The 23147-nt window shown below is 40.5% G+C and overlaps 2 protein-coding genes across 10 annotated transcripts in view; one reads left to right on the top strand and one right to left on the bottom strand.

The window, feature by feature from the left end:
• The window catches only part of CFAP92 (cilia and flagella associated protein 92 (putative)), a 37560-nt gene extending 25884 nt beyond the window's left edge, over window positions 1-11676 (top strand). For 6 of the 9 annotated variants that reach the window (XM_085236066.1, XM_085236062.1, XM_085236065.1 and 3 more), the window contains one exon: window positions 53-348. In XM_085236066.1, coding sequence (XP_085092192.1) covers window positions 53-156 — 104 coding nt within the window. In that variant the 3' untranslated portion in view covers window positions 157-348. Of the gene's footprint in view, window positions 1-52; window positions 349-1826; window positions 1999-10049; window positions 10578-11501 lie in introns of those variants that run through there. The other 3 variants (XR_014886428.1, XR_014886427.1, XR_014886426.1) reach the window with 3 other exon arrangements.
• Window positions 289-22715, bottom strand: ACAD9 (acyl-CoA dehydrogenase family member 9). Its single transcript, XM_085236067.1, has 18 exons — window positions 22526-22715; window positions 20968-21061; window positions 18412-18513; window positions 15385-15491; window positions 14158-14258; window positions 12348-12426; window positions 11256-11430; window positions 10573-10646; window positions 8885-8960; window positions 8170-8240; window positions 7692-7811; window positions 6689-6817; window positions 4668-4747; window positions 4040-4169; window positions 2760-2837; window positions 1888-2016; window positions 1062-1134; window positions 289-642 (listed from the first exon to the last, which is right to left on the bottom strand). The coding sequence occupies exons 1-18, from the start codon at window positions 22649-22651 to the stop codon at window positions 542-544; spliced, it is 1845 nt and encodes a 614-aa protein (XP_085092193.1). The 5' UTR covers window positions 22652-22715; the 3' UTR covers window positions 289-541.
• Between the last annotated feature and the right edge of the window lie 432 nt (window positions 22716-23147).

The raw sequence follows: 23147 nt of genomic DNA on the forward strand, positions 1-23147 counted from the left end.
TGTGGATCAAAGAGATGCAGGTTAATCTTAGAGTACTTTTTTGTTGTTCCAGTTTACTTGACTCTTAAACAATCAGTTAACAAGAGTGACCAAGCAGCAAGCGGCTGCACTACTACTACTACCTGTACACAACATGGAGTGGCCACAGTGCTTTGAACAAAATCAGCTGAGGTCCTTCCCAAACTGGTCCTGGTCCTTCAAGTCTTTCAGTGCTTCTCTAAAGGTGTGTAAATAGTGGATTTAAGCTTAAAGAACCATGTCCGCTTCCTGGGAAAACATAACTCAGTCTGGATCTCAATTGATTTTTATTTGGCATCAAATATAACAGACATATCTCTAAAAATATAACTTGAAGGTTACAGTCATTTCCTTCTTTATCCTCTTTGTATCAAGTTGGTTTTAGTCTTATTTTACACAGATACAGCTAATTACATTTAGTAAATTCATGAAACAGTTACTTTTAAGGTATCAAATACTTGAACTGGAGGAAAATAGTTGTTGTTTGTGTTACATTCATCAACATTAGCTGTCAATGAAGTAATTAAAATGTCCTGTCCAGTGGGTGTGAACAGACATAAGCTCTCTTATCCAGTACCTGCTTTGCAGCCTTTTTAATGTAGTCATCCAGATTTTCCTCTGCATCTATGGAAAAGCAAAAGAGCTGTTGTAAATTTCTTTCAGAAAGGATTTCAGAATACAAATTTAAGTATCTAAACATCAGTGGTAGGAAAACTCTAAAAAGATTCTGATTATGGCTGACTGAATCATTCACAAAGCAAATACCCAGTTGGTTAGTATTTAGATGAACAAGTCAAATGCCCAATTTGTTACTTAATATTTTCTTCACAGAGTGTTTGTTACTAATAAATCTTCTTCATGAAAAAATAGTTTATCCCCATACTGGATTCATCTATAAGAGCAGAGACTGCTCCACTCACCAGCTCTGTTCCTTGTCCTAATTAAAGGCAGAGCAGAACTGTTCTATTGGTTATCTCAAAAATACCTACTTTAGTTGAGACTGCGCAAGCCACTGAGTACAAAAAGTATTTTATAGAGCTTACATTTTTGCAGTTGAGCAATGGCATAATTATTCTTGAAATATGCTTCGCTGCAGAAGATATTTGTAAGAAGCACCTGCAAAACAGAGTATTAATTTAGTAGGTTTTTTGTTTACGAAATTAAAACCTAACAACGCAGGAAAAATACTCAGTTTACTGTGCAGACACTTAATGAGAAAAAGTAGTAATAATTACTAATAGTTGATAATGTGGAAAGAGTTTGGGAAGAACAGCATGATGTTAGAAGGGTTAAGAGAATGTAAAATCCTAATTCATTCATGTATGTATGTCAAAGTATTTTAAATACTTGGATAATATTGCAGCTTGTGTGCCCAGAAAACTGGGGAGGTAAGTGGTGTGGTACTGTACCCAGCCATGAATCAGTTGAGAAACAAATCAGTGCAGTTTGATTTGAGTTTTGTGGGAGTTTGCTGCAGTAGATACACATCCTTAACAAATGCAGAGTGTAGCTTTAGTGTAATGAAAACTATTTGTCACTGAGGTTTTAGCCAGTGTGAGACACGAGCACGCAATGTCTGATAGCTCAGCACCCTTTTTAGAACCGCATCACACTTGTGAGGCAAAGAATTCAATAACTGTATGTCAGAGGTGAGGGGGAAGTTGGCCAGTCAAGGAAAAAGCAGCTCGTTAGAGACTTGTACAAGTTACCTAGGTTAACATCTCAAGGAAAGGTCTAAGTATAAATATAGTGCACCTTACTTACAAAACATGTAACTAACAGAATGATCCTAATTACTGATTTGTTAGGAAGTGTCATCCCTGGAGCACAGATGTTAGATGGCTGGGACTGATACTGAAGTACACTTACATCATGGTCGTGGTTTCTTAGGCCAATGCTGATGGCCCGGCTCGCTCTGGAAATAGCTGCTGTCATGGCATACAAATTAATAACTATATCTGACACTCTCTTCAGAGCCAACTGCTCATCCACTATGGTCTAGAAGAATAAAAATGATCAGGTTATAGACTTCAATCAGATTGGTTTTTTTCCATACTTTCTACATTTATGTTCATACTTATTTAGAGCATAGACAGGTAAGTAATTACACTGAATTTCCACTCCTATGAAGTAGGTTTTGGATTAAATATCTCCACCTTTTCCAGACTTCCTGGCTACAGCCAGAAACTACTTTGGTAAATGCTAAATCAAAGTGGTTTTTGGCACTTGAATTTCTATCTACCCCTAAACAACAAACACACACATTTGTTAATGCTGAATGCTCCATGGTGCAGTCTAATAAGCATGCTCAGAACTCATTCATAAATCTGGAGTAGCCATAGCTCCTATTTTAGCTAAGCTGCTTTGCATGGTGTAATTATGTATGTGTTTGCTGTATAATACGAATGAATAACTGTAACAGAAAGCATACTGGTACAGCTCTTCTTTTAGGAAATGGATTCCAGTGACTGCTTACAGCAGTGTACTGAGAATAGCCACAGCAACAAGCAGGATTTGTGCTTACAGCAATACAAGGACACATTAACCTGATCATAGTGATTGCTTAAGTAAGTGAAAGTTGTTTGTTACATCAAGATAGTATAGAGTTGGAGTATGTTTTCTCAGTCAATGGATATCAGTTGTGCAAAGGAAATCCTGGCTCTAGCTATACACAGTCCACTCCAGACTGCAGTGAGACCAGTTGAGGAAAAGTTTGAAGATAAAACTCATATTGTTGTTACCTTGCCAAACCTAGTGAGTAGGCCTCTCACTGTCGTTCCAAAATAATAAACATTTTCCTCAAGTTTCTTGCCACTCTCCTAAAAAATAAAACAAATACATACTTAAAATATTGAGTACATTTAAACAATTTGAACATTCTCCAAAGGTAAATAAAAACCCGCAGCAAAAGTCTCTAGCAGAAACCAACATGCTGGGATGTGTGCCACTTCTAGTCAATGAAAAGAATTTCCATTTAAGACTATCATTCAGCATTTTACATTTCCCCAGCTATAAAGGATAGAGACTTGGCCTGTGTACCTAATGGGATTATAAATCACAGAGCCTTTTCTGAGTGGCAAACCACTGCTTAGTTGTATTCCTTTTATCCTTTACATAATGTTAGATAGTGTTCTTTATACTCAGTTAAAAGCCAGTTAAAGCACATTACTTTAGCAATAAGATGTGTATTAAAAAGTTCTGATTTTACTTTTCTAACTTTTCAGTATAGTCTTCTTTATACTTACACAAGTAATAGTTAGAAAGATTTCTATGCTCCTTCTGCCCAACAAACCCGATTCATGTTTTACGTACTGCATGCTACAGAACCCCTGGAAGCCAGTATTAGGTGCTACTGCCCGTGTTTTCAAACTTTGCTGGTAAGGAGGTTGGAGAGTTTCCAATGTCACCTTTGGCTTTTATTAATTCTTGAATGCAATTGCTAATTAGTTCCTGTACTATGAATGGCTGTGGTCTCTGTGTTTGAGGTACTAGAGGTGTTCCATCCAGCACACAAGGTAGGTCAGCATCACTGCTGTTAACACAACCCACTCACATACACTGGTGGCACTGCAGGACACACGGTGTGTTTACCTGAAGTGAAAGCAGTGCCATGGGCACAGCACAGGATTAGCAAATCCTCTTACATGTGTGCCCGACACAGCTGACCTAGGGCCACATATGCTGACAAAAAATGATTTCATTACACATCTCAGCTCATTACAAAACACCACATACCTTAATTTTTCCTTTCCTACTAGCAACTTTAAAAACAAAAAACACCAACACCTTTTTTCTTCTTGGCCCTAAGAACTAAGTGATGAAGCAAGTGTATCCATAGCTCACCAAAATTCATAGTTAACAACCACGTTACCATTAAACAGGAAAGTAATGTGTTATATAGCTGAGCATATTATGGAGGGCAGTTTGTAGATATTCCAACAAATTCAGGTTTATATCAATTTCAAGTAAGCACCAACTTGTAACATGGATCAAACGTAGAAGAGCGGTGTCTGGCTCTTACCTGGAGGCTGGGATGCACCAATCCACCACGTTCTTCCATTATCCCATAATCCACTTTTCTGCCCGTTGAGTCCCTTACTTTGTTTACCAACTCCTGCAGTGCCAATCCTATGTTTCCTTTCTTGATTTCTCTAAAATGTTGAGTAAAAAACAGCTGCTGAAATACATCTGCTGGTTTGCAAGGGAAGTTTCAGGATAAATGCATTATCTAGTTAGCTGCAGTGTTTTAGTCTTTTGATCCTTTTTACTATGAACTCCAGAGAACCACACAGCCTTAAAAGCATTCAGCATGGCCCATTCCTCGTGTCAATACAATAAGTTGCAGACACCAGTCTATGTATGCACTGTGTCTTACAAGTAATACTTTGGTATAAGATCTTAAGTCATTTTAATTACTGTCTTACAATTGTACACAAGCTGGAAATGTAAGATACAGTCAGCAAAGATTCCTAAATAAATAAAATAATGCCAACTAAAAAGAAAAAAAACAGACCCCTATACATTGAACTGCCCTTCAGAGAACTTACTAAGAAATGCAGTTTTTTCCCAACCATTTCCCACTTAGATATAGTTAAAATTATCACTCTGTGCAGTTCATTAAAATCTATTAACAATAAATAAGAACCTACTTAATTTTGTCAGTTAAGATTTTGCCTGCATGCTGCATACCCGTCAGAGCAATATACATTCGCAGAATTTCATTTGTTCCCTGCAAAAAAACACAGCAATATGTTATATCGATAATATCAAATTGATATGCAGTATCAAGTATTTTTAGTATTCCAAAAAATCAGGATATGCTGTGCTAACATTTTACGTATTTTTTTGTTTCAATACTACTTTCACTGTCTACATAACTTCTGTACTCTGCTTTTCCTGGCAATATTCTAAGGTGCATTACTTGTAAGGTACAATTATCTTGAGAGATCAACAGCAGACAAAACACAACCATCACATGTAGGTAAATGGTTTTGCTTTTTGTAAGTATGTGTATGGTTTTAAAGAGAGGTTCTTTTGTTAACTATTTACTTACTTACATTTTTAAATCAGTTTTAAAAGATCAGTCTTTACCCATCCATGAATGTTTGCTGACTTCTGCTTTAGCTCACTTAGTGATGAAATTCTGACCTCATCTGATTGTGAAGAAGTTGAGCTTTTCACTATTAGCCATGCATATATAACAGAGCTAAAAAGAAACCAGGCTGAATGTGCCTGGATGAAAAAATAACTTCTGTATTGTTCCAGTAAAGGAATACTTGAACACAAAAGAATATTTATTATGCCGATTTGGAAAGCAAAAGCAGATCAGGAAATGGAGATTATGAGCCTGTACAAATGTGACATTCAGGAATCCACTGTAAGATTGATTGCCTTAACACAGATAGCTGGAAAATAACTTCACTGAACTGTTAAGGTTAGTGAGAAAATGAACTGAGTTACTGAAACGTGTTCTTGAACACAAGGCTTCCTACAGCCAGTCCAACGGAGGAGGATGTTACATGCTGACAGTTTTTGCTCCTTGAGTCAGTACTGGAATTGACTCTTCCTGGTGTGTGGGTATCTCACATAACAGCTGCAGCCAGGGTTCAAGCTCAAATCCTGTTTGAATGTTCATGCTTGCATCAACTTCCAGCTGAGATCATTGCTGTTCTGACAGCAGGAGACAAACACTGATTTCTACATGGTCTCCCCAAGAAAAACTTGTATGAAGCAGACATACAGATGATAATCCCACTTGCAAACAGTAGAGAACAAACTTCACAGCTAACATTTTGTATTAAATATACACACATCAACAAGGTGAAACTTCCAAATTAATGATCTGTGAGCTTCCCTGCTTTGCTTCTAAGCAGCACACAGAGGAAAGGCTGCGCAGTCTCAGAACAGAGCAGCTTAGATGCAAGAATCAGAAAATCCTATTAGAGAAGTTGTGTAAAAATAATTAAGTTTTGCCTATGCCTCTTACCAAATCCTACTGCACATATTAGATAAATGAGAATAAAAGCAGTAAAGTGTTTTCAAAATATGCTCTACAGTGAGAACATCAGTTTCATTCTCTCTTGCTTAAGCATACACTGATTTCACCACAGTTCACCATATGCAATCACTACGATTTGCTGAACATAAACTGATTTTCACTTGTCAGCTAAAATAGTTTTGAACTTCTGTGTTAAACAGTGCTTTTAATAATTCAGAATTCCCCAACACGTTCAAAATTACAACCACTTCAAAGCATGAGCTGGGACTTTATTCCCATGATGGGGTATCTGAAACAGGTACAGTCAGATGCACGTTTTGTCCAAAACATCCAGAAAATGCCTCCACATTTAAGAGGAAACAAACAGTACATTACAGTACTGGGATACATGTTTTTTCCGAGGGCAAAGTCAGCTCCTAGTGAGCCCACACTTTGTGGTTAATCTATACAACCCATCATCTCCAAGTTTATTCTAGGAAAAATACTGCCTGTATCACCAAAGAAAAGAAGATTAGTTATTCAGGCTTATTCCAACTATTACAGACTTCAGAGCCAACCAGACAAAGGCCTGTTTAAACAAGTACTGCACTGGATTTGTTTCACCTCAGGCTTACAGAAGGTGTGTGTGTTTTTGTCAGTTTCTGGTAAAACAAACAGTATATTCGTACTTGCCTCAAAAATGAGCAGTATCCTGGAATCTCTGAGATAGCGTTCATAGGGGTAATCCTTCATATAGCCGAGGCCTCCAAGGATTTGCAGAGCTTCACTTACACAAGCCCAGGCACCTTCAGAACTGAACACCTGCCATTAACAGCATTCAGTCACCGTGGTTCACACAGTAAGAACAGTCGTCATAGCTTTCTTACTATACTGCAATTTAAAACAGGAAGTAACACTGGATTTGGAAGGATTCTATCTGTGCACCATTACTGTAATATTCTGTACTGCTTCTACAGTAGTCCTGTATAAAGTTTTCCTGAAATAATGTTCTTGCGCCTCAGTGTCAAAGTGAAAAGTTACTTGAAAAATGAACATCTCCTGTATTTGCAATCCACATAAACTTCTCAATAAGGCAATGTTTCTATGGGGCTCAGAGCCACAAGCTGAAAGAACAAACGCAGCAGGTCTTTCTCAGTACTTCACATTGGCCCACTTCACAGACACACGTGTTCTGAACTCAGCAAAAGACCAGCATGGGGGCTGAAATTTCTGACTTCTCTTCAAGGCTGCACTGCCAGCCAACAGCACCCACCTGCATGTTGCAGGAATGCCTTAAAAAGCCACACTCCTTCAGGGAGGGCCTGGCTCTCACTGAGTGTGAGTTCTGCGTTCAAACCAGGAGAGAAGCTCCCAAATCAGGTCTGTAGCTGGAAATAAAACTTAAGCACTTTTTTTTGTGTGTGAAACTGCATAGAAAGAGAATTCAAAAGGACCCCAATGTGCTGTATGCAGTCTGTCTTTCACGTGGGGATACAAGCCTGAACATAAGATAATCTGTAATGTACAGAAAACGAAAGTCTTCTTTTAATTTTTAAATCTAGCTAAAGTTTTTGTATGTACATCTAAAGTAATACCTGAGCCTCTATGCAATCTGTAATGTAGACTGAAGATCAAGAAAGGTGTTTGTCTTTATTAGCTCAGCGCTGTCGGCAGGTCCTTCACTAAGATTAATTACCTTGACCATGGCTGCCTCCACGGAGCAGTCTGGGAGGCCTGGCCTGTCCATCATTCCTGCCGTGAGGTAAGCCATGCTCTCCATTACATACGCTTTCACAGCCATAAAACAGAACTTCTCCTGTCAGATAGGAATGAAAGGAGTCACACACTGATGCAGAACACTGTAGCCAAGCTTGCAACAATGCTCAAACTAAAGAGTATATTTTCTTATGTTTTAACACATTATCCAATAATATTTAATAAAGGTACTACTGCAAAGCCCTCATGAAAAATGTTAAAGTACTTGCTTCGTTTGTTATTCACTTAAAATTACATAAAAGATCAATGTACAGAAGTCTGCACTGAATTTACATAAATGCAACACCTCTTGTGTTTGTTTAATCTAGTACACTCTAAAGGACCTCAGCACAGTCTGTGTCACAGCACCTAAGCAAAACAAAGGGCAGAGATGGAGGGTTTCATTTTTTTTTACTTACCTGAATTAATCCAAACTCGCTCAGTTTCCTATTGAATTGTTTCCTGGTACAAGCGTGCTCTGCTGTCAGTTCTTAAAAAAAAAAACACACCACCACAAAACAACAATCTCAAAATAGTACAGCTATCATTGCTGTGATGCATCGTTCCCGCTGTATGGAAACAGTGTTTTTCTACTGACTGATCAACCCCCACTGCTTCAGCAACAGCACACAGTGAAAAACACCCTCAGAATGACTACATGATTGAGTCTGGGGATGCTGTGCCAAAGGCTTTTAAACAAGACCCACCCACCATACCAAATATGCTCAGAAAAGCACATTTTAATGCTAATTACTTTTTTGAGAGATCCCTGTTAGTATTTTGGGTAACTATTGGTAGAAGCCAATTTTAGTACTTATTAGTGCATGTAAGCTTTGAACATGACTGAAATTTGAAAGGAGGCTATACTGCCTAAAAGCAGTCAGAGGTTACCATGTTAGTAAGAATTCATTCCCTAGAATAACTGTAACACAGGCATCATCTTCAGTTTTTTACAAAATCAAAATTTTAAATAAAATTAGTGTTTTAAATACATCAAAGTATGTTATGGCTGCCAATAGTGATGTTCTGATCAAGATTAATGTTACTGTATTGAATTAGCACTATTATATACCTTACACAGATCAGATTTTTTTCCCATGGCATGCAGTAATCTAGAACATCTAATTCACTCACCTATCAATTTTTTAATCATTCCAGCAGATGCACTGCCCATGCTGAATCTTCCACTGTTCAGGATATTCATGGCAACCTGAGAAAATAAAAAGGGCTCTTTTGTTTAAGGTGAAAAACTGCTCTCTGCTTTTAGTGTTCCTTGGATTTCATTCATCACCACTTATACTTCTTCCCTGCAATACCAGTCCTCAAATTGGGCAGTCAGTGCAGCACTGAGCATCTCACCAGAAATGCTTTAAAACCAGGTATTTCAGACAACCTCACATCTGACTTCATACACAAAACAGTTTTCTGATACTGATGATTCAGTTACTCATTATTCAGTCATTTCTGTACTGAAAAATGGACAAGAAAAGGTATTGGATTTCAGAGGGCTGAGCTGGAGAAAACAGCGCAGAAGAAGCCCCCAGACAGAGACTTATCTCTTCTGTATTGCACAGGAAAAAGGCACACGTGTTTATACTGGTGCTGATACTTGTCTCTGCTGTTATAGAGAAGGAAGGCAAAAATTCTACTTAGAAGCACAAATATCCATTCAATTTTTCTTTTAAATTTTCACTCTATATTCAGCAATCTCATCTTAGCCTTACCCTTGGGCAGGCAGTAACACCCACCCACCAAAAGCTGTTAAAATGTACTAACTCTTGTAAAAAGTCATCCTGAAGCAAAACAAAGGACTCCTACCTACAGAAGGCAGAATTTTGGTGAGGTAAGATGCTCATTCAAAGTACATTTTGAGAATACGTGTCTGTCTCAAACAGCAATTCACTTGTCAAAATTCTGCTGAGTCTTACAGCAACGTACAAGACAGGGGAACAAGATGAGAAGTGCAGGAATGAAATACAGACCCACAGTGTATAAAGATGCTGAAGTCAGTACTATTGCTTTTTAAGGGAAACGTAAGTGACTCAGTTTAAAGACAGACACTGTAAAGTTTAGCAAAAAGCCACCACTCCTGCCTTTAAAATTGTGATAATTTTCTCAAGAAAAAAACTGTGAAATTTACCTTTTCTTCCGTTAACAACATTAGAGGGAATTCTGTTTGGAATTTAGAGCTGGAGCTGAATGCTATTGGAGCAGTAAGAAAACTCACAAGGACCATTAAGAAGAGTTTTGCAAATCTACACATCAGACTCAGAGAAAGTGAGCAGTGTTGTCCTTACAGGTACCACATGGCTTGGGTGTAATGAAGAGAAGCCATGCCTGCACCAGCGTCGCAGCGTCCTCCCTGCATCTTGTGCTATATAACCTGGTCCTGGGAAACCTCGCTGCCATTCTCTGGTACCTTGGGTGCTGTCTGGACAGACTTTCCTTGAACTATTTCCTGTTACACTCATTTCTGTCTTCCCCCTTCTACCAATTCTAGCTGCAGAAAAAGACGACAGCTCAGTGTGTAAGTTCTGTTAGAAGTTCCTCCCATTCCAGAAGAGAGCAGAATGTTTCCTGTACTAAAAAAACAAACAAAAGCAGGACCTGGTCTAGGATTTTATGGATACCCAACTCAGAGTTAATGGCACGCTCATGCACTACCCTGGTGAAACCAATGAATAATATCAGGCACATCAGCTAAACTGAGAATTCTGTTCTTGTTTGAGAGTGTTGATTCAATAAAGAAACTGTAGTACAGTTTAACAAATAAGAATAAACCTTCAGACTTGAAAAAATCGTTACTGCTGGTTCCTGCTTACCTTAAATCCCCCTCCTATTTCTCCAAGCACGTTCTCTACAGGCACTTTAGTGTTTTCAAAATGCACTTCACAGGCTGAAACACAGAGTTAGTTTGTTTATAACTGTTGAATCATAGTGCAAAAATATTTAAAAGGTGTCAGGAACACAACAGACTTTTGTAACAAAAAGTAAAGTTTTCCTAATGTACTGCGAATGAGAGATTATGAAACTTTGCCAAAGGAGCTTGATTTTGGGAAATGATTGTAGCTGACATCAATTACTGATATAAAAGACTCAATCGAATTAATGTACATAAACTACAGAACTATAGCTTTGTTGCTATTTTATGGAATTGATACCACAATAAAGTCCAAATGATAGACTGTGAAAACGTGCAACCATCAGTAAGTTGAAGAAAAACCTATGAAAACTTACTTCTAGATTAAAGTTACTTGGTTACTGAATCTTCTGAGTTATTTCACTGCATGAAAGTGCAGCTTCAGGTGTGCAGAAAAGAATTGTACAATATGGATTTCTCATTTCAGAGCCTGCATGAGGAAGGACTCAGAAGAAAAGCTAGGTAAAGAAACACGAAACTTACACTGATACACGGAAAAGATATTGATTTGCCTTTGAATTCAGATGATCTAAACAAACAGAAATATTAACATAATTTCTGTTGACGATTTTAAATGATTCTTACTATTGGAGCCTCGAATGCCCAACTTATCCTCAGGTTTCCCATGCGTGACTCCACCAAAATCTCGCTCTACGATGAAAGCAGTAATTTTGTCTTTTACTTGTCCATCCTTCTCAACAATCTCTGTCCTAGCAAACACTGTGAAAATACTAGCAAGGCCGCCGTTCGATATCCAAACCTGTTTTGAGAGGGGAAAGAAATGCATTCGTTTTGAGTTTATTACCACTGTTCTTAATTATTTTGTAACAGATGTCAGCAGTGAATGGAGCAAAAACAAACTGTTTCTTCCCTTACAACCTAATGAGTGCTCTGCTACTACTTTTGCCTTGTTAAACTATTTCCAAGGATAGTTGATCAGAGTATGGTAAGTTTGGAGCAACTGTAAAAATGATTTGTAATAGAATTGAATTAAACTCTGAGTTTTCCCAAAAGCTTGTGTAGCCTCTTGTGTATGGCACATGAGGGGTGCAAGAGCAATACAGACTCCAGACCCTCTGCCCAATACAATTTTACCTTTGATGAAAAATACTAAGTATTAGGCCACATATTTATGACTTCCATAACAGGTGGTGTCACATGGCAGACAAACATAAAACTTCAGATCAAAACCATCAAATACTGTTGAACCCAGAACACCGTGTATCTTTCAAGAGTATTTTGCCAGTTTTAGAATGGTCCAAGCAGTCCAATTTCTAACTCACTGTTGATTTTTTCTTTCAAAATTAACTACAAAATCTGGTATGATGAAGAATGAAAGAAGGGGAAAATAAGGTGTCAGGTTTCTCTTCACCTATGGTGTCACAGGAGCGCTAATTAACCCACCCTACAAACCTAAACACTGATCTGGAGACACGAGAGAAGGAACTTGATGGGAGGGTGGTCTGTATCTTTATCACTAAAAGTTCAAAATTATTCCCTGAATTGTGCACTTCTCTGTCTGGCCCACAGTCATTCTTCATCAGTTTGGAGACCCTCAAAGTCCAATGCAGTTCTAGCCCAGCTAGAATCTTACTTGGTAAAACAAATGATAATGCTGCAATAGACTAGAGTGTTTTCTATAAACTTTTAACAAAAAATATGTCTGTGAGTGGATACCTTGGAACCATTTAGTAAGAAGTACTTCCCATCTTCACTGAGGGTTGCTCTTGTCTGGATGGATGCAGCATCACTTCCACTAAAAGCAAAACAAGTTGTTTGTTAGTGTTTAAAGACATAAACATATTTTAGGAAACAGAACTACTTTTTCCCCTTCTCCTTCCCAACTTTAAAAAAAAGTGTTCATAATTGTATGCAATAGTACTATATCAATTTTCATTTGTAAATAACAAGAAAACTTCCTAGATTCAAAAATACTGATGAATTCTACTTAAGTCATCCTGAGGGGGGACATTTCTGTTGATTAAGTTCTGTTATCCACCTTATCAGCTGACCCAAGCATCAGAATGCCACATGAGCACCTTTGTTGGGCTGCACTATCAGCTATTGGACCATATGCTGAATCTGTTATCCTAAAACATAAACAAGTTTATAACATGTAAGCTATTCCTCAAAAGCTTATACCCTACTTGGATATCCTAACAGAAAAAAGGCTCAACAGAAATGAAAAACAGATGAATATGTGACAGGACTCCATCAACAAACATTTGGGCACATCACATGCCTTTTACAGGAGTAAAATTGCAGGCAAATTACAACAAAGACATTGAGAATTGCTGTTCTGTGATTAAGCATTTAAGCACTCTCTTCAATCATCACCTTATTACATAGGTGAGAAGCACACCATTACCCCTTGAAACAAATTTGAACACAACAATGTCTCACACTGGGCTTTCAGCTCTAGACAAGTTCCTGGAACACTAAGATCTCAGCTGAGGATACCTCTGATATGCTATCCTTTAATAGGATCAGAGTTCTAAAATTCAGCTGTAAAAATGACTGTTCCTGTGTGCTAGAACAGAAATACCAACAGAGACTGAAGGTGCACTTACCAGACCAGCAATTTTCAAAAATAATACAAGGCTAAATAAAGTTGTTAGAGGACTTTCAGAACATGGTCAGCCCTTGTTTTCTTCCCGCACATTATTTCAAAGTGCCTTGCATGGATGACTGTTAAAAGCTTAAATGTTACTAGCGCATATTCTGCTTGCAAACAGAACAATTTTTAGAGGGTAAAAGCTGGGCTTATGAGTGAGTAAAAGCCAGCACTGCTAATGGGAAGAATTCTATATCACAACAGCATGAAAATAAGCAAGTGAATCAGTCACTGCAAGACGTATGAGCAGAGCAGGTTTCAGAAAAGAATTTGAAACTGCTGCATCGTACAGGTAGGTGAGATTCACCTTCAAGTATTTGACTGCTCTGTCCCTCCATCAGTGCCTTCAGCCATCCCACAGCAAACCATCTGCCTGCATGATTTTAATAAAACCACCTCTTCTGCACTGACAGAACTTGCTCTTTTATCAAAGAGTAAACTCAAATACAACCATGGCTTCAAGAAGAAGTTGCTGCTACAAAGATACCTTGTCTAAACTCTAGCAGTAGACAAAAACCCTTCTTACTGTTTTTGGTAGCACCTTCAATATTGGTGCAGGCTTTTATAATCTTGAAAAAGAACTGAAAGTCACAGCACATTATTTTTAAAAGTAGATGAAGAGTTGAGCTGGGAACAACTGAGAGCATTAATGCAGCTACCATCAAACACTGGTTAGTGATTTCCTAAAAGCTGCCATAAGCATGAGGGAAAAGACGAATTACAAGGTTTTAAAAATGGATACTGACATACACAGAGACAACAGGCACACATTAGCAAAGATTTTATACAGTGACAAAGCAATCAGGCAGTAAAGAAAGTATAATTTTGGTGTTCTGGTGCTTTCTGAAGATTTCATAGTTGCAAAACCAGTACCTTCCAGGTTCAGTGAGACAAAAAGCTGCAATGTGCTCCCCAGATGCCAGCTTAGGCAGGTACTTGGCTTTCTGCTCATCAGTGCCAGTAATCAGGATTCCCTATACAAAAAATTAGGAGAAAACTTTTCAGCATCAAACTATGTCAGCAGAACTGAAGCTGACAAACTGTACCATCTTCAGGAATCTTCATCTGCAAATTATATGGCATAAAAAGGCAATACAAAAAAAAAGTTTAATAAACAATAGACATTATTACTGATCTGGCATTAAAAGATGCCAAAGTAACAGCTGTTCAGAGGCCCCCAGGGAGCAGCTCAGTGTTAAGGCTGCCCTCTCAGAGAGATTTCTGGATCCTTATGCTGTAAATGAAGATGTAACTGTTGCTCTGAAAGGCACAGAGACAGTCCTCCCTTCATAACTTGTCATACCTTCACTACGGTTTTATTTAAATAAGTAAATCAAAAAGCATCAATTCTAGAAGCTCTAAATCAGAGAACAGAACACGATTTACCTAGTTTCTGAATTATTTCATTACACTCTCAAAAAGCGTTACTTTTATTTTAATTACTTCTTATTGTAGAGAGTTGTATTTATTTTCTGTACGGGGGGTTCTTATGATTAAGCAGATAAGATATCAATACCCAGCAAACAAGGGAGAATTAACATTAACTGATCCAAACTGGTCAAAGCAGGAGAAAGAGCAGCAGCATCTGACACTGCACTCCTCACCAGACTGCTCTGCAGCCCAGGCAGCTCACTGCAGATGGGGACATTCTAAGGAAGGTGAGGAGCACGCACTCATTTTTAATCTGCTCAAATCCTGGAACAATTTTTTATTATAAAGACCTCTGTGCTATTTTAAGCTTCAGAATACTACCACCCATCCATCATACAAGCTGTTAGTGGTAGATCCCTAAGGCTACACAGAAAATCAGTTTGAAATTCAGGCTGGCCACAACAGGCTGATCTCAGGTAGGTTTTCTCTGCTTACTTCCCACAATACGCAGCCTCGTTCAACGAGAACTGAGTTCTCTGCACGACTCTGTCACCTTCCCATAATGTCAGCCCTGCCGATATTTTATTGTTTTCAGTATTTTGTTTTATTTTTTAACAAAGCTTGGGATTGTTTCACTCTGATTTGCTAATAGGGCACTCACAGCCCACACGTACACAAACATCCTCTCACCTTTTCTGCACACATTGCACAGAACTACTCGAGCTTTACCTTCAGCCCAATGGTCTGGTGAGCTGCCAGAGTAACTGCAATCGATCCATCTAACGAGATGATTTCTCCCAGCCGTGCATACATGGTGTTTGACAGCCCGAGACCACCTGCAACAAACACTGTGTTTATTCCAAGCACATACCTTAGAATTTAACTCACCCTTCCCACTCAAAAAGTCCCTTTCAAAGAAATATTAAAATAACGCTGTTTGTACACCTTAGTATAGATTGCGTCCACAAACAACTGCCACGTTGCTGCACTTGTGACAAAGAGCTCAGTTAAAAAAAAGGTGTTTTTTTTTTTTTTTTTAAATATAACCATGAGTTATGCTGAATGTACTTCTATTGAAAAAAGCAAATCATCTGTGCTCAGGAATGCACAGCAAACAGCATAATCCACCAAACGGTAGGACAAGCCTGTTAAACACTCTCCACGTGAAAACAGTAAAAGATTTGGTATAGAAACGTCTCGATTCTAAATTTCCATGCATCCAGGATAAAATTACTTTGCGACCTTACAGAAGCAGGCAAGGAAGCCCAGCACAGCTGTGCAGCCGCCCAGCAGGCAGCAAGGGGAGCAGTGCTGCACAGGGCACACTCAGGGGGCACTCATCCAGGCCGTCCCAGCGCCGGTGGAAATGGCAGGAAGTGACATGGAGCAGATGTGCAGTGACACCTTCAAATGGGCACTGAAGGAGAATGAAATGCAACACTTCAAAAGATGCTTTTAATTAAAAAAAAAACGAAGTGACTATTTCAAGAAAAACTTGACACCAGAGTCACCTTTTGGAGGCATTTTGTGATCTGCTGCTGAAAGTACACAGGCTGCTGGTAAGAAGCACGGAAAGAACAGAGCAGGACACGTCACAGATGCAGCCGTCTGAGTGCAGCGTTCAAGGACACGATGAGTTCAGCACCATTAGTCCCACTCCCCATAACTTAAGACTACTCTGTGTGTTACTGAATAAACAATTTTATCTCATCAAGAGAATCTTTTGCCCAGGTTTATGGGTTTATAATCCTTTACAAGAGACAGTGACAGAAGTCAGGATAGCAAACACCTTAATTTCAGCAGATGTCTCAATAGTGCTACTATTTTCTGCAGATGAAATAAACGCCAGAACAAGTCCCCTTGATGCCATTCATTCCAATCCTTACACCCTTTTCCTTCACAGCACACTCAGATTCCTTAGAAGTCAGAGGACCATCCAGCCACAGTTCTTTCTTTTCCCACCCTGAGAGGCACTGGGATGAGCACTCAGCTCAGAGACGACTGATGTGTGCACACTGACTACAGTGATGACAAGACAAAGAAAGCATATCTACATGACCTGCATGAGCTCCATCTCCCCACTAAAGTTCTGCATTTTAAATGCAAATACAAATACACTACAAACCATTACAAAAAATACCATGCAATGAACAAAGCACCAAATATATGACTGAAGATTTTTCCAGTACGACAAGCAGCTCTAGCAAAAATATAGCAGGTTTAAACAACAAAAACTAGGGAATAACCTCATCATAAGTGTAGTAGTAGTGGTGCAGTGAAAAATAACTTGTTTGTAGCAATCTGATTTTTATCCAGCATATATGAATACAAGACAGCAGGACTATGATTTTCTGCAATACCATGAATGGAGTGAAAGCTTTTAAAAAACAGAAGCTGACAGATTATTATATAGCAATACAAAACAAAAGGTAATAATAATTTATTAAGGACTTCAAGTCAGATACTCATTTCTAATTAACAGTAAATTACATTATCAATGCCACGATGCTTTCTCAAGATCTGCTCTGAGCTTTTGCTTTGTTCTCTGCTTCCAGCACCTCCTTTCATTGGACATTACTTCCTGCCTTCTCAGTACGTTTCTTAATTCCCAATTACCCCCTGTCCCCATGTGGATTAAGGTGCTCTGTCCAAGACACTATCCTGAAAATAAAATCTTGACAGAGCTTGCAGACCTCTTCTCCATCCTACTGCCTCATCACCTTGCCATATTCTAAATACCCACTGAAAAACACTTCACAGGATTTCTAATGCATTCCAAAAGCATTAACAATTAAACAGAGACCACATAATGATACCTTACGTGCAAGCTGTCCAGAATACTCTAATCTGTATAAAATCTCTTTAAGGAACTGAAATCAGTGGAGCTCAGCAACACCAGCTATATTAATACAATAAAACAACAAAGAACAAAAACCACTAGGAAAACAGGGTATTACCTCATCAGCAAATAAACACTGAGGTATGTCTCCAGCTCTATACAGCATTCTTAGATATGCTGTTTCACACTATTCTCTTCAAAAATCAGGTATCTTCCCCACTGAAAAGTTTCTGCAGATTGTCAAGCCCAGTTCTATTATCTTCCTTCGAATTATTATCTTCTTTTACACTAGAAAGCAGACGATGCAAGCATCTCTTTCATTATTTCATATATTTCAAATCATGAACCTATTTCAATCCCATTTTCAAAATGCATCAGAATGATTGCAATTTTCTTGCCGTTGCAAGTTTAAGAGTTAACCCACTGAGTAACTGATGTCTGATCCCTTTGAGACACAAGCTTTGTGTTCAGTACTGTTTTCACACAAAAGCTACACTGTGAATCACTAGGCACTACACTTCTATAACTGTATAGTCAAACACGTTCCTATCTGTGAATGACAGCTTTGACAGATCTGTTCCATGAGACACTGCTGTCTGTACCTGGTGTAATTTTAGAAATCATCAGCTGATACTGCAAGTCCCACAGAACATCAAGCTACTCCACTACTACCAAAAATTGAACAAAAAGGAAAATGCTGTGCCAGGGAGAACGCACACCTTGTAAATGTAGTTACCCAACTCAGGTATCCCTAAGCCAGGAGAGTGCACAGCACCCTACTGACACCCCTGGTGCCCACACCTGTCTGTTAACTGGACAGCCACAAAAATACACAAAGGATATCACAGACACATTACGTGAGATCCAAACTATCTTATCACAGGTCATTGGGTGATTCTTTTTGATCATTTACTCACCATATTCTTCTGGAATCTGCATGCCAAAGAGACCCAGATCCCCCAGTCCTTTCAAAGTTTCAGGTGGGATTTTTGCATCTTGATCAATCTTCTTGGAATCCACTACAAATACAGAAGGTTTAATAATATAAAACATTGATTTTCAGCACAGAAAAAAATCCTGAGATCACAGCGCTCTCAAATCAGAGCTAAGGTCACTGTGTTCATGAGTCACCAGCACTGTGCCCTCTAACCTAAATACCAGCTTGAGAAGAACTGAAATAGCCTGCAGAAAAAAGGGCTGCAAGAACAGCACGCCTCTCCCTCCTCTAATTACCCTACAGATGATTTCTGAAGCAGCTCAGCAATATTGTGCTTGTTGCACCACATACTTATATACACCTCATCCCTAAGGTCAAGAGAGTTATTTTTTCTAGGTTTAGCCTGATCTTATGAACCATTCCATTTGCCTCCAATCCCTTATGGCTGGAAATCTCAAACCCTAAGATGGCTTCTGTAAGATTAACAGTCTCAGCCTGCTGCCCCAACCAGTCCTCCTCCCAGCAGAGCAAAACACTTTCCAGTCTTTGAACTTTGACAGCACATCTAAGTCCTACATGCTCCTATCAGAAGTCCAACTCTGTTTCCAGAAAGCAAGCATTTCAAGAAGGTTTTGTCCTTCAGGAGACACGCTACAAATTAACAAGCAATCAGTTTCCCAAAGGCTATTTTCTGGTTTTCAGGAATCACCAACTTTACTTACAAAATAAGCCGAAAGCATTAAGAAGAACCTAACCTACCATGGAACCAACACTCCACCTGATCACCCCACCTTATTACATATACCATTAAAGGCAAACCACAGAACATACTGGAAGCTCCCAGAACACCAATTATGACAATCAGATCATGACAGACCTGAGGAAAGGACTTGGAAGTGGGGAAGAATCTCATTTTTGTTTCATTATCTCACACGTGTACACCAGTGGACTCAACGACTGGAATAAGTTAGGTATTTCTTCCTGAACTATACCACGGTTGTAATTTTTTTTAAAAAGTACTTAATCATGGAATCACAGAATGGCATATAACTGGGAAATGGGTTAGCTACACAACTCATGTTCTTATGAGGAATTTAAATTCTTAGGAGATTACCACAGCAGTTCTGTACGGTGACAGAGAAGATACACCAGAATCACAGTAGGCAGCTGAGGAAGGGTGTCAGCTACAGCAAAAGGAATGTAAGCCATCTTTCCAGAGAGCACTCAGAAAAGAGTAACTCTGCAAAAGCAGCAGTGTGTTCCTAAAGGAACTTCCCATTCACCCTGGTTAAATGATTCTGTAACTTCTATATGAAATATAATAGGGGTATGCAGCTAAGCATTCTGATCCTCTTCTAAGTGAGGTCATTCAGAAAAGAAAGACGTTTTTGATGAGATTATTTCCCCACACAGTTTTAAGTGATGCTGTAGAAGATCCATATGCCACTGGCTCTTCTGGGAAGAACTGTGGGGTCATTCCTTCCTCCCCCATTACACCCAGACCTCTGCACCACAGACTGCCAAGCCTTAGAATGACGGCTGCACTGAACTTCTCTGGTTACCCAATGCCAACCACACATATCAGGTTTCCAAGCACCTACGGCTGCTCCCCTCACCTATTTTATACCACACCCACAAATCGACCTAATCATTAAAAAGAAACAGCCATACATGCAAACAAAGATGATCAATTCCTACCTTCTGTTCAGGCTTTACAATCTGATAGTTTTATTTCTCCCTTTTCACTTTTTTACTCAATAAATGTTGTTTCCCAACAAAGCAAAGAATTATGTGTAATCTGTATAAGTTAATTTTAATGCTAAAATTACCTGTATCTCATAAATCATCACCTGTGACATTACAGCTTCTTCAAACTCCCACAGCGCCCGGCAATCCAGGCCTGCTATCTTTGTCAGCAGGAAATGTCAGGTGACACTTTTTAACTATCTCAGAGATTGCTGTTTGTAAAAAACAATTTACTCCAGCTGTTCAGCTCATCTACGGCACCAATAATAGAAGGAACACCTGCAACCCTACCTGGACTGCATACAGCTAATGTGACTTTTCCAAATAGAATTACTACTCCTGAAAATAGGAATATACATAAATGGTTTTGATTTTTCCTTGCTTCTCAAAGAGTTACCATTTATGAATATCTATAGTGAACTTTGCTGAGAATAGGTTTAGTACAGTACAACAAGTAAAACATTTCACACAAAACTTGCAATATCTCAAGTGGTAAATGGCAATATGTAGACAAACTAAACACCATTTCAAATCCTACCTCTGAATCCTTTCAACTCCCTTCCTTCTTTTTATTTTTTTTAAATTTTTTATTTCTTCTCAACAGCATCCAAATAGTCCTTTACAAAGAAGCCACAAAATTAACATGCCTGCATCATCAGCATTACTATACTTCTGGAAACACGTGCATAAAGTAACTTACCAATGTAAATTTTAATAATCTTATTTTATTGCTACAGTTAAACTACTTTGTAATCACTAAATCACACAAGTAAGAAAGTAACAATTATACCTTCTTCAGCGAAGAATTTTTCTACAGGTCCTACAAACTGGCTGATCTCCTGTAGTTCTTCATTGCTAATTTCTGGGTAAGGGAAAACTTCTTCCTAAAATAACAGACATTTTTTTTTTAAATAATAAAAAAAAACCTAAAACAACAACAACAAAAAACCTCATCACTAATGCAATTGAAAGAAAAACTAAAGAGCATAAGTCCTTCAAATACCAGGCTCTAAAACCTGTGAAAATTAAGGACCCTGCTAAGCATTCAGAAATTTTATCCTATGCAACGAATAGGACTTGGCTAAATTTCATACCAAAGCACGTCAGAGAACTGAGCAGAAAACAGAGATTTCAAGAATTCTAAGGATACAAAAATTCTTTGTTAATCATTAGTTTTGTCAACTTAATCCCACTTTGGGATTAAAAACAGTTTCCATCTGCATCAGAATCATCTGGGTACTACAATGTTTTACATTGCGGGTACACAGAGTAAGGGTGTGCTGTTCCATGCTGCTCTTTATCATCCCCTCAGCATGCCAGATTCTTCATACAACCATTGCGATCATAGACTGGGAGTGACACAACCCGGTGGGTCTGAATAAACAAAAACTTCCAGGCAACCAACATACAGAATCCTTAGAGCTGGGAGGGACCTTCACAGCCCACCTGGCCCCCATCCCCCGTGCTGAGCAGGGACACCTGCAGCTCCATGCAGTGCTCAGCGCCTGCCCAGCCTGACCTTGGAGTCTCCAGGGATGGGGCACCACAGCCTCTCCTCCGTGCCAGTGCCTCAGTAAAGTACTCCAAAGTAAAAAAGCTTATTCCTTAAATCCAATCTAAATCTCTCCTCCTTTGGTTCGAAAGCATTTCCCCTTGTCCTGCACGCAGACCCTGCTGAGTCCGTCCCTTTCCTTCTCACAGTGGGGATGGCAGGGTTGCTGTGCCCCACTCCTGCACTCAGCTCTGTTACACCTCATGATGTTCACTGGTCTTGTTGCTGTCCGGGTCTCTCTGGATCTGGTAAAAGCCACGCTTTTTCAGAAGACTGCTCTATTGAAATTTGAGTGGAGAAAGGCACAAACAGGCACCTCATGGGACGCCTGACTACGACTCGCCCACCTCCCCGCTCCACAAGCTCTCAACGCTTCGTCGTTAAACTCGGCGCTGTCGGTTGCACTACAGCTTAAGGAGACCCGTCAGCCCGCTGAGGCGCACCCCGCAAACCTCGCACTGAAACGTCCGGCCGTCACACAGCCCACAGCCGGCCATCACACAGCCCCAGTCCCACCTGCGGCTCCCAGCGAGCCGACACAGGTGCGGCACGTAGCTGCCCGGCCCGCGGCACCGCCGGCACAGCCAGGTAACGGGGCGGACACCCGCGGGGCCGCACGGGCGCGGATCGAGGGCCGCTCGGCCCGGAGTCCCGCGGGGCCTTCGGAGCCGCCAGCGGTGCCACCGCGAGATTCGGACGCAGCCCCTCCCGCCCCGCGGCGCCGAGGGGGCCGAGCCCCGCCCGCCGCAAGGCGCCGTTAGCCGTCAGCCGCCGCTCCCGGACGTGCCGCACTCACCTTGCGCAGCTCCCCTAAGAAGAGCTCCTTGGCGTAGGCGGGCCGCGGCGCGGCGGTTCGCAGGCGGCGGACGGCGGCGGGGCCGGGCAGCGCGGCGCGCAGGGCGCGCACCAGGAGCCCGCTCATGGCGACACGGACGACCGCGGCGCGCGGCGCTGACGGCACGGCTGGTTGGGCGGGCGCTGGGCGGGCACGTGACGGGGCGGAGCCCGCCGCGTTCTCGAGGCCCTGTAGCGGAGGGCCGGACCGCGCGCGACCCTGGCGCTGCGCGAGGGGAGGCGCACGCGCTCCTTTTGCGCCACGCCCAGCTGCGGCCGCCGAACGGCGGCTTTACCAAGTTTCGTTCTCGCCGGTGCTGTAGATGAGCTGAACAGCTGGAGTAAATTGTTTTTACAAAGAGCGGCTTTACCAAGTTTCGTTCATTCGGGTAAATGCGAAAGCTCTCCTTTAAAGGCTGCCTTCACGCCTGCCCTCGCAGCCGCCTCTCGGGCAGCGCAGGACCCGCTCCGAGCGGACTGCAGTGAGAGCAATGCCTGCCGTCCGGCGCAGCGGCCCCGCGCGGGCTCAGCCCAGGAGGGGTCACGGCCTCACCGCTCCACTCAGTGTAAAAGCACAGGCACCG

This window comes from Meleagris gallopavo, chromosome 14 (assembly GCF_905368555.1).
Source record: "Meleagris gallopavo chromosome 14, MGAL_WU_HG_1.1, whole genome shotgun sequence".
NCBI lineage: Eukaryota > Metazoa > Chordata > Aves > Galliformes > Phasianidae > Meleagris > Meleagris gallopavo.